Source organism: Littorina saxatilis, linkage group LG3 (genome assembly GCF_037325665.1).
Source record: "Littorina saxatilis isolate snail1 linkage group LG3, US_GU_Lsax_2.0, whole genome shotgun sequence".
Taxonomy (NCBI): Eukaryota; Metazoa; Mollusca; class Gastropoda; order Littorinimorpha; family Littorinidae; genus Littorina; species Littorina saxatilis.
In genome coordinates, this window is record NC_090247.1 from 31,152,017 (window position 1) to 31,162,661 (window position 10,645).

The following is a 10,645-nucleotide window of genomic DNA, read 5'->3' on the forward strand; positions in this document are numbered from 1 at the left end:
CTCTCTTTAAATGTTCTTAGAATATGGAGTAAAAACTAACTGCAACAGCATTTTTTTCCTCAGAGTTTATACCTTCACCGTGTCCAGTCTAACATCCGACATCAACCAGTTGCCCGTCTTTGTTTGTCCATTTCTCATAAACGCTGGTTTCAGTTATCTTTCTAAAATCTGAAACACATACATATTACCCTACTCTCTCAAAGTACAACATTAAGGGAGAGATTTGTAATGCTTTATTTTTGTCTGTAGTGTGCCATGTTAAAGAGGCAGGTTCTGGCACAGAATGAAACTGAATGAAACTGAAAGCATTGCATTTTTTTTCTCACCAATAATAGTAAACTATCAAAGGTTGGCCGAAACACGGCAACCGAGAAAGCGCTGTCACCTTGTCTCGGTAACACAAGCCCAATGAACCAACAATGTGGTTTGCATACGAAGGGTTTTCGAAATTTGAGTTTGTTTTCTATTCAAATACAACATACGTATAATTTGTGTTTTGATCCAGGAGATCATAAAGAACACAATGCAATCATTTGTGTTCATGTTAGCAACATTTCAATTGTAATCCCATTTTTGATGAACAAACTGATCAACAAATTGTTACGTTTCAAAGTAAAAATGCAATTTCGTATCCTGGACTAAAGTTGGCGTCACACGGGCGATTCAATCGTGAGATTTATTCCCGCGATCCGATCGGAAGCCGATCGCAGATCAAATAGTAGACCATTGACCCGTCACACGATGAACGATTGACGAACGATTGACGAACGATAACTCCACGCGAGCGCGGTGGAAGTGACGTATCACAGTAAACACGGCGAACGCGCTGCGCGAGAGCAGACGCTAATGTTCGAACATCGCTCTACCTTTCTGAATAATACCTTTCAGCATCAGGGCCGGACCCAGGGGGGGGGGGGGGGGGGGGGGGGGCTTCCAGGGGTTCCGGAACCCCCCCCTGGAAAAAGCATGTACCTTGCTTTGAGTGGGTTTTTTTTTTTACTAGTTTTAACACCAAAGCAATGCTGCTCTTAACCCTCAAAACAAGGCACAGAATGCACCAGATTGCACAGATTTTAACCGTTTTTCAAAAAATTTCCGGGGGAGCATGCCCCCCGGACCCTACCTAGTTCGCGCGCCTGCTTTGCAGGCGCGAGCTTGTGGCTTAGCCACTTCGCTGATTTGCCCCCCCCAAAAAGGAGGACCCCCCCCTTACAACTCATTTGGTCCGGCCCTGAGCATTATGCCTTTGCGAGAAAGTAAGTTCCCAGACAGTTGCAATTAATGATTTCCGACTGTTGTACACGCCTAAAACGTCTCCTTTATATCTGAGTAAGCAACTGTTCTTCCAAAAAGTTTGTAATCGACGAAGAGACCCTGTCCGCCACTGTCCGTCATTTTTTCAAGTCACGGCGTGAAGGCCTCAACGACGCGTTCTGATTGGCTTTGCGCTACGATTGCCCTACGACAGTCTCGCGGGGATAGAACAAGTGCTATCGCCCAAAGCTACGAGGGACTCTCACAAGACAGAGTCGTAGCTTTGTCGTAGCTCTTTATTAAGACTCAGTCGGCCGTGTGACTGTGTAAATCTGAGGAAAATTGCAGCGTGTGACGGCCCGATAAGTCAAAGAATGTTTGATCAAGTTTTTCAAAAAATTTCATTGAAAAGTGAGGCCTCGACAGTGCTACCTCAACTTTCGTGAAAACACACACACACACACACACACACACACACACACACGCAGATATGACGTAATCAACGATGTTTGTTAAAAAAAAAAGGAAAATTCACATAAACATGATAGTTTCCATGAAGATCTGACTCAAGATTTAAAATGATCATAAATAGAAGCATAATCTATCCATTTCAGTCCACCCAAAAAATAAGTCTTCTTCAGGGCCGGACTAGGCTAAGAGGAGGGGGGGGGGGGGTTGCCAGTGGGGGTCAGGGGGCGAAGCCCCCTGAAGCTGATGGGTAGGTCATATTCTGAGATAGCAAAATGGTCGCTCCTTGCATGAAACGGCATAAAATAAACAATAACAAAAAATGTTTTAAATAAGTGAGGTACATGTTTAGGCTAGGGGGGGGGGGGGGGGTTGCGCAACCCCCATAACCCCCCCGGTAGTCCGGCCCTGTTCTTTCTTCTTACAGTGTGAGTGAGGTAAGAGACTGCATGTAGAGTGCTCTGCGTGAAGTCTCTGGTGTGGTTGCGTGTGTGGGTGTGTGCGTGTGCGTGTGCGTGTGTGTGTGTGTGTGTGTGTGTGTGTGTGTGTGTGTGTGTGTATGTGTTTGAGAGTGTGTATTTGTGTCTGTGTGTGTGTGTGTCTGTGTGTATGTGTGTGTGAGAAAGAGAGAGTGTATGTGTGTGTCAGTGTGTGTGTGGTGTGTGTGTGTGTGTGTATGTGTTTGAGAGTGTGTATTTGTGTGTGTGTGTGTGTGCGCGCGCGTGTGTGTGTGTGTGTGTGTGTGTGTGTGTGTGTGTGTGTGTGTGTGTGTGAGGGAGAGATCGAGTGCATGTGTGTGTCAGGGTGTGTGTGTGTGTGTGTGTGTGTGTGTGTGTGTGTGTGTGTGAAAGAGAGAGAGAGAGAGAGAGAGAGAGAGAGAGTGTGTGTGTGTGTGTGCGTGTGCGTGTGTGTGTGCGTGTGTGTGTGTGTGTGTGTGTGTGTGTGTGTGTCACTGTGTGTGTGTGAGTCTGTCTGTCTGCGTCGGTGGGTCTGTGTATCGTCTTTCATAAACATGTCACTTCACGAATTTGAATAACCTCCATGTTATATACCTACTATTTCCACCGCACACCTCCCATGCCAACCCCACACCACAACCTCCCCCCCCCCACCCAACCTTGTCGAACCCTCACATTAGTCCAAACTGAAAAGATATAAATCTTCTCCTAATCCCAACACTATTAGTAACCTGCCAAGATTGTATATCTGTCAAAAGATCGTGCCACAAATAACAATCTGCATGGCACACTATATAAAAGCCTCCAACTTTCACACAGTCTTCGTGAGTGATTCTGAACGCCATCGGAACCACAACCACAGCAGTCAACTTGCCCTAGACATCATTGTCGTCATGAGGACCTTCATTCTTCTCGCTGTTGTCGTCGCTGTGGCGAGCGCAGCCACTGGGCCCAGGTGAGAAGGATGAAAACAATCTTTTTGAAGATCTTGATGAAGGTAAATAGGGGTGCATGTTATCTCAGTCTGTATCTTGCAAAAAAGCCTGCAGCGCCAATAAACATGATACGACGTTTGATGGGTTGTTGACAGACCAGCTGTTTTGTCGGTCCGAGGGGGGGCATATCGTCTTTTGTTTCATATTTATTGACCAAGGCCGAAGGCCGCGGTCAATAAATATTAAACAAAAGTCGATATGCCCCCCGAGTACCGACAAAAAAACTGGTCTGACAACAAACCACCAAACATCGTTTTTGTCATCATTTTGGTAGTGAGAAAATAAGTGCACAATCAACACAGGGAGCCATGCTTTGAAACACGAGTTCCGTTTTGATAACCACACGAGTTCCGTTTTGATAACCACTGGCAATGAAAGCTGGCGTGTGAAAGCAACTTTCTGTGTTTTCGAGATCATAAAATGTTGGAATGAATATGTCAGGTTTGAGGATGCACAGTTCTGTAGGTTCATCTCAGTATTCCACCCCCTCGGCTTTCAGTTGTAAAATTTAAGCTTAGTGATCGAATGTGGAAGCTACGTTGGGTCAAAGGTCACAGAAGATTTGCGTCGTGCAGCGAAGGAAAGAATCGCAATCTTGTTTCCGACTCAGTGCCTCTTTGTTTTTCATTAGACCTGTCATTCTGCTTGCTCGGCTTTGTTAGATGTTTGCATATCTTGTTGCTATTTTCTTTGCTTTTATTATTATTTCTTATTTGCGCTTCCTTTATCGATACAACGTCTTGTTCACGGGTCAAAATTTGTGTGTCAGGGGTCAATTGGTTTGACTTGAACTTGACGTTCGTGTTTCTCCGAACGTCTGTGTATCAAAACACAGATACACGCACTCCATGACTTTGTAAGAAGACAAAACATATCGGTAGGTTTTATTTGTTTGTGATGAATTTATGACCTTTCATATAGTAGTTTTGCTTTTTGTTTACTTTTGCCAGTTTGCCAGTTCGTTTTTGGAACTTTGCAAAGCAGTGCCAGTGTCGTGCCGTCTGTTTAGGTCTGGGGAAACGCCAATGAAAAGAGCCGAAGAATCCCCGAGCGTTTCTATTGGGTTTGCTTTTGATTATCCATGTATAACCTGCTTCCTGCAACTATGGTAACCGGGGATTTATTGCCTGGGGAACATGAGATTTATTTCCCAGGTGCTTGTGAATGACAACTCGTGAAAATGATGACAAATGTTAATATTTTTCAATTCAGGAGATTATATTGTTTACAGGCAGCCAGGGAGTGTTTTTGCGAAATATTGTACGATGGCTTGTGACATTTTATAGACTGAAAATGACATGGATTTCCATGACGTGGACACCGTTGCACAAAGCAAACAAACCATTCTGCCAAATGACACCCACATCGTTCGCCATACCATTGCACAAGTGCTGGGTAGAGAATTGATTGTTCGTTCTATTGACGTGCACAAGTTGTCCTCTTTTTGTACTGTTTAAAAATGCTGCTCCGCTCAGAGCACTGTTGAAGCAACGATTTGTCTCTCTGCCGCAAATACGGATAGAGAAAGTAAAAACATTTACGCATTTATCACACAGATGATTACATTACCAAACGAGAATTTATGATAGTAATAATTTTCAGTAAGTACTGGTGTCACATGACTGATGTGAAACAGTTGATTGGCTAATGGCAATACGCTTAAAAGTGTTAGCGCACTCTTGGAGTGCGCTAACAAACCCAGAGAGCGTATTCATGCGCCTGTGCTCCTTCTTTCTATTTGAGAAGATTCTTCTCATCCTCCGTGTTAGTGACATGTAGCTAATACTAAATGTCTCCACGTTAAAAACAATGATGAAAGCAAAAGTTGTTTTGTTTTTTGACAAACCATGCAGCATTTGGAAGTCGGCTGATTAGATTGACTGTCCGTACATGCAGCAGACGACAGCGTCAGTTCAGTCCTACAATGAACGGTTTTCGCATATGACAGGACAACAACGATGTAAATACAAAATCGCGAAGGCTTCAAAACATTCTTACCATGTAATCATAGCAACCTTCCAGATGAATGCAGATACATTACAAGAAATAACATGCCAACTTTATTTTTTTGCGAATAAGCGAACCATCGTGTCACTTTGACATCAGGGGACGTCACTCAGTTGCGTGGGGGTTGTGCATTTGTTGGGTCCATAGAAACTTCTGGTACATGCTTTGCTTACAATAATATCTGAATATAAAAGTGAAACTGTATGCTTCCGGGTACATTTAGCATAGCTGTAACTCATACTCAACAACCAAGAAAGGTTAGTTGTTGGAACGTTGTTATTGTCAAACATACGTTACAATCACACATCTATCGACCCAACGGTCTTTTAAGTGAACAGACAAACAATTAGTCACAAACAACTAATCTTGATGTTATTTTTGCCCGCTCGCCAGGAAGCCAAGCGAATGAATGATTGTATTGTCTCATTTTGTCATACAATCATTCATTCGCTTGGCTTCCTGGCGAGCGGGCGAAAATAACATCAAGATAATAATACCAATAAAAACACTTCATTAAAACAAACGTAAACCAGGGAATACAAACACTCACAAAATAGTTCCTGTGATTGCAACTGATCGTTCAGATACCCCATTCAGTTACTCAACCCTCGCGTATAGGATTCTTTGCATTTCATCACATTACACATTCTGTATCATAAAGTCAGTCTGGTAGATTGATTTATTTTGTTCACGCTTGTTTGAACACATTTTACAAATTTCACAGATTAAACGTAAAAGGTAGTTTTGAAGCAGCTGTTGTCATATTTGAACACCCATGATTTGATCTCGCACTCTCAGTCCGCTTATCGCCCTTCTCGCTGTACTGAAACAGCCCTACTTAAAGTAATCAGTGACATTCTGTCTGCTCTGGATGGTGGTGATGTGTCAGTGCTTACCCTACTTGACCTTTCTGCAGCGTTCGACACGATTGACCATGTCACGCTTCTCCATAGACTTCAGACTCTGTACGGCATATCCGGTCCACCGCTAGCATGGCTTGAGTCCTATCTCATTGGCAGGACTCAGGCTGTGCTTGTCGATGGCCAGATGTCTGCTCCAGCCCCACTTTCTTTCGGCGTTCCTCAAGGTTCAGTACTCGGTCCCATCCTTTTCATCATGTACACTAAGCCCCTATCCACACTGATTCAAAACCATTCTGTTTTAAATCAGTCTTTTGCTAATGACACCCAGCTGTATACACCCAGTCTTCCTGCAGAGACACATTCCGCCATCCAGACCATTCAGACATGCATCACTGATGTTAAATCTTGGATGGTCGATAACAAACTTAAGCTGAATGATGATAAGACTAAAGTCTTACTGTGCAAAAAGAAGAACACTACATTTCCCTCTCCCCAACCTGTTTCTGTTCAAATAGGCAACACCGACATTCTTTTCTCACCATCAGCTAGAAACCTTGGATTCACCCTTTCATCTGACATGACCCTTAACAAACATATATCTTTAGTCTGTAGAGCAGCTTATTTTGAGCTTCGTAAGATCAGCACCATTCGCCACACACTCTCCTCTCAAACAACTAACACTCTTGTCTGTGCCTTTGTTCTTTCTAAACTTGACTACTGCAACTCTCTTCTCTCTGGCTGTCCTCTGTACCTCCTGCATAAACTACAAAAAGTCCAAAACTCGGCAGCACGCCTCATTCTCAAAGCACGAAAACGAGATCACGCAACACCACTTCTTCACACACTGCACTGGTTACCTATTCAAGCCCGCATTGACTACAAACTGTCCACCCTCTGCTTTAACTTCTTTTCTGGCTCGTCTCCTGCTTACTTCTCTGAACTCCTCACCGTCTATTCTCCAGCAAGACAACTCCGTGCCTCTTCTGACTGTCGCATCCTTACCATTCCACACACCAAAACCAAAACATACGGACAACGCACTTTTACTTTCTGCGCACCCACACAATGGAATTCTCTCCCCTTTCACATCCGCCACTCTCAGTCACCCCAAGCATTCAAACGAGCACTTAAAACGCACCTCTTCAAGAAATACAACCCCTGATTTTGTTTTCTCAGTCCATCAGTAGGCTACATGTAGTGTATTTGTTGTTTTAGTGATAATGTATATAAACATCTAGGACTGTTTTCCGAGGGGCATTCAGCTGGTATTTCCTTGTTTTTTACTACCTATTTTATTCATGTTTTTATTACTTAGTTAGTGGAAGAATCTTTTGTAATGTATGTTTGATGGTGTATGCTTTTAATTAAGCGTTGTTGACTATGAATGTAGATGTAAATGCTTGTATAACTGTGTTTTAATTTTAAATGTGTCAAGCGCAAAGAGCATAATTGTAAAGTTATGATGTTGCGCTATATAAATGCTCATTTATTATAATATTATTATTATTATTAGATATTAGCAAATAATCATCAAAGTCAATTTTTGGGGTCAATCGCTGTTGTGTAGATTCAAGACTACTGATTTACAATCTGCTACAGGGATGGCACCGATGGAAGTCGCCCTGCAGCCGGCCACGGGGATACAGCTTCAAACCAGCACAGAGACAATTCCGGCTACGATAGTGGTAACGGCGGTTACGGCACTGGTAACGACGGCTACGGCAGTCGTAACGGCGGCTACGGCAGTCGTGACGACGGCTACGGCAGTGGTAACGGCGGCAATAGCTACAACCGCGGCGGCTACGGAAACAACCACGCCGGCTACGGGGGTGGCTATTACGCACCCCCTCCTCCCCCTCCCCAGAAAGCGGACAGCCTCGACAAACTGGACAAGCTCTTCTCCCGCGTGGATGGTATTGGTTTTTGAATATTTGGGCTTTAGCAGAATTATGAATATATTGACTGGTGCGTATTATTTGGTACAAGCGCTCTGACCCTAGATCTAGTAACACGAGGGCCAAATCGAATTAATCAAGAACAAGATTACCACCCACACATTCTTCCACAGAACCATATCATTATGACAAACTATGCACTGAATGTAGTGATGAACTAAAAAGATCTACAGTACTAAATCACAAACTTAACTACACACCTTAGGAAATACGATAGCACAATCTCGTGAAAAAGCAGCAGACACACCAAATCGGAACTTTCTGTCTCTATTGCAAAAGAAGAGCGTTATCGAGTTCTTTCCCTTTGAGGCTCTCTCTCTCTCTCTCTCTCTCTCTCTCTCTCTTTTTTTTGTCTTTTTATATTTAGTCAAGTTTTGACTAAATATTTTAACATCGAGGGGGAATCGAAACGAGGGTCGTGGTGTATGTGCGTGCGTGTGTGTGTGTGTGTGTGTGTGTGTGTGTAGAGCGATTCAGACTAAACTACTGGACCGATCTTTATGAAATTTGACATGAGAGTTCCTGGGTATGAAATCCCCGAACGTTTTTTTCATTTTTTTGATAAATGTCTTTGATGACGTCATATCCGGCTTTTCGTGAAAGTTGAGGCGGCACTGTCACGCCCTCATTTTTCAACCAAATTGGTTCAAATTTTGGTCAAGTAATCTTCGACGAAGCCCGGGGTTCGGTATTGCATTTCAGCTTGGTGGCTTAAAAATTAATTAATGACTTTGGTCATTAAAAATCTGAAAATTGTAAAAAAAAATAAAAATTTATAAAACGATCCAAATGTACGTTTATCTTATTTTCCATCATTTGCTGATTCCAAAAACATATAAATATGTTATATTCGGATTAAAAACAAGCTCTGAAAATTAAATATATAAAAATTATTATCAAAATTAAATTGTCCAAATCAATTTAAAAACACTTTCATCTTATTTCTTGTCAGTTCCTGATTCCAAAAACATATAGATATGATATGTTTGGATTAAAAACACGCTCAGAAAGTTAAAACAAAGAGAGGTACAGAAAAGCGTGCTATCCTTCTTAGCGCAACTACTACCCCGCTCTTCTTGTCAATTTCACTGCCTTTGCCATGAGCGGTGGCCTGACGATGCTATGAGTAAAATGGCATTGCGTTCAGTTTCATTCTGTGAGTTCGACAGCTACTTGACTAAATATTGTATTTTCGCCTTACGCGACTTGTTTTTTTTAGGGAGGGAAAAGGTGGTGGGGCTCTAGCCCCATGGCCCCACCTGGATAAGACGCCCCTGCAGTCTCAGAGACATATACAGAAAGCGTGATTGTTGTTTTGAATGATCAAGTGTAGATCTATATGCAATCTGTTTCTGTGTGTGACAAGTGCGTGTAATTCTTTCGAGTGTTTTATCTGTACGAGGGCATGAGAATTCTCTTCAGTTTTGCAATCGTGCTGATACGCCGCGGCTTCGTGCTTTGATCTGAATACTCCGGAATATGACGTGAACCTGCTGAGGGATGCAGACGCGGCTTGTGCTTTGATGTGTTGTAGACGAAATGTAGCCGTTTTAGTAGACATGCAGTAATGACATCGAAATTGCTATAATTCTTTTTTCTTTTAGGGGGTAAGGAAGGGGTTGGTGTGGTGGTGATGGGGGATGGTGGGGGTGCTGGGGATGGTGGTTGGGTTGGTGTTGATGATGTAGGGCTAGTGGGAGTGGTAGTTGTGGAGTCGGCGGTGGTGATGGGAATGGGGGTGGTGGTGGTGGGGGGGTCGGATCTGGGGATTGAAAGGGGGGGGGGGGCAAGTTTACTTTTTTTTAGAAGAGCCAAGCCACAACTAAAAGTTTCTCTCTTCGGGGGGGGGGGGGGGGGGGGGGGGGCGGAGGAGGATTGGAGGGCTGGCAGCGCAGCGGCTTCGGCAGCGGCGGTGGTGGTCAGGTCCACATCTTCACAGTCACAGGAGTGCACATGCACGACATCGTCTTCCTGCCCCCTCCCTTCTCGGAGCTTTGGCGATCACAGACAGACAGACACACACACACACAGACAGACAGACACTCTCTTTTATTTTATATGTATAGATATTTCAAATCTGAAAATACTGCCGGACTATTCCCGGAAAGCAGAGACTTTGTTAACCATGAAGTTTGTTATTCACTGCTACCTCGTGGCACTCATAATTTTCCTTTAGATTCTTTTCCAAGTAAGTACCAATAGATTTATTTCAAATTTGGAAAACAAATTATGGACAAAATCAAACTTATTTTGGCCTCACTATGGATGAAATATACGAACAAGATAATTATATAAAAATTGTTTTAAAATCTTATCTGAAAACAACCTCCCACTGTCTAACAAGTTTATTTCTAAATGATAAAGTTGAAGTTCAGTTTTATTAATTATACTTTTAAAGGCTTCTCTTATTGTGTGTTCTGCCGAATACTTCCGACCTCACACCGTGACTGATTTCTGACGCAGCAAATATTCGGTAATTTATGCCACATTTGTACCTGCTTGAATCCCCAACATCTTCAAAATAATGACTGACAGCTACGCTCTGGTGTCAGACACCAAAAGTACCGATACCACAAGTACAAGTGTGTGTGTGCAAAATTTGGTGAAGATTGCTTGAAAAACAAAAATAAATTATGACCCTATGT

At 43.0% G+C, this 10,645-nt stretch overlaps 1 protein-coding gene across 1 annotated transcript in view; it reads left to right on the plus strand.

Moving 5' to 3' along the window:
• Window positions 1-10,645, plus strand: part of LOC138960895 (uncharacterized) — a 62,698-nt gene that overhangs the window by 15,549 nt on the left and 36,504 nt on the right. Inside the window, exons 6-8 of the mRNA XM_070332531.1 lie at window positions 2,939-3,135; window positions 7,645-7,958; window positions 9,605-9,755. Coding sequence (XP_070188632.1) covers window positions 2,939-3,135; window positions 7,645-7,958; window positions 9,605-9,755 — 662 coding nt within the window. The remainder of the gene's footprint in view (window positions 1-2,938; window positions 3,136-7,644; window positions 7,959-9,604; window positions 9,756-10,645) is intronic.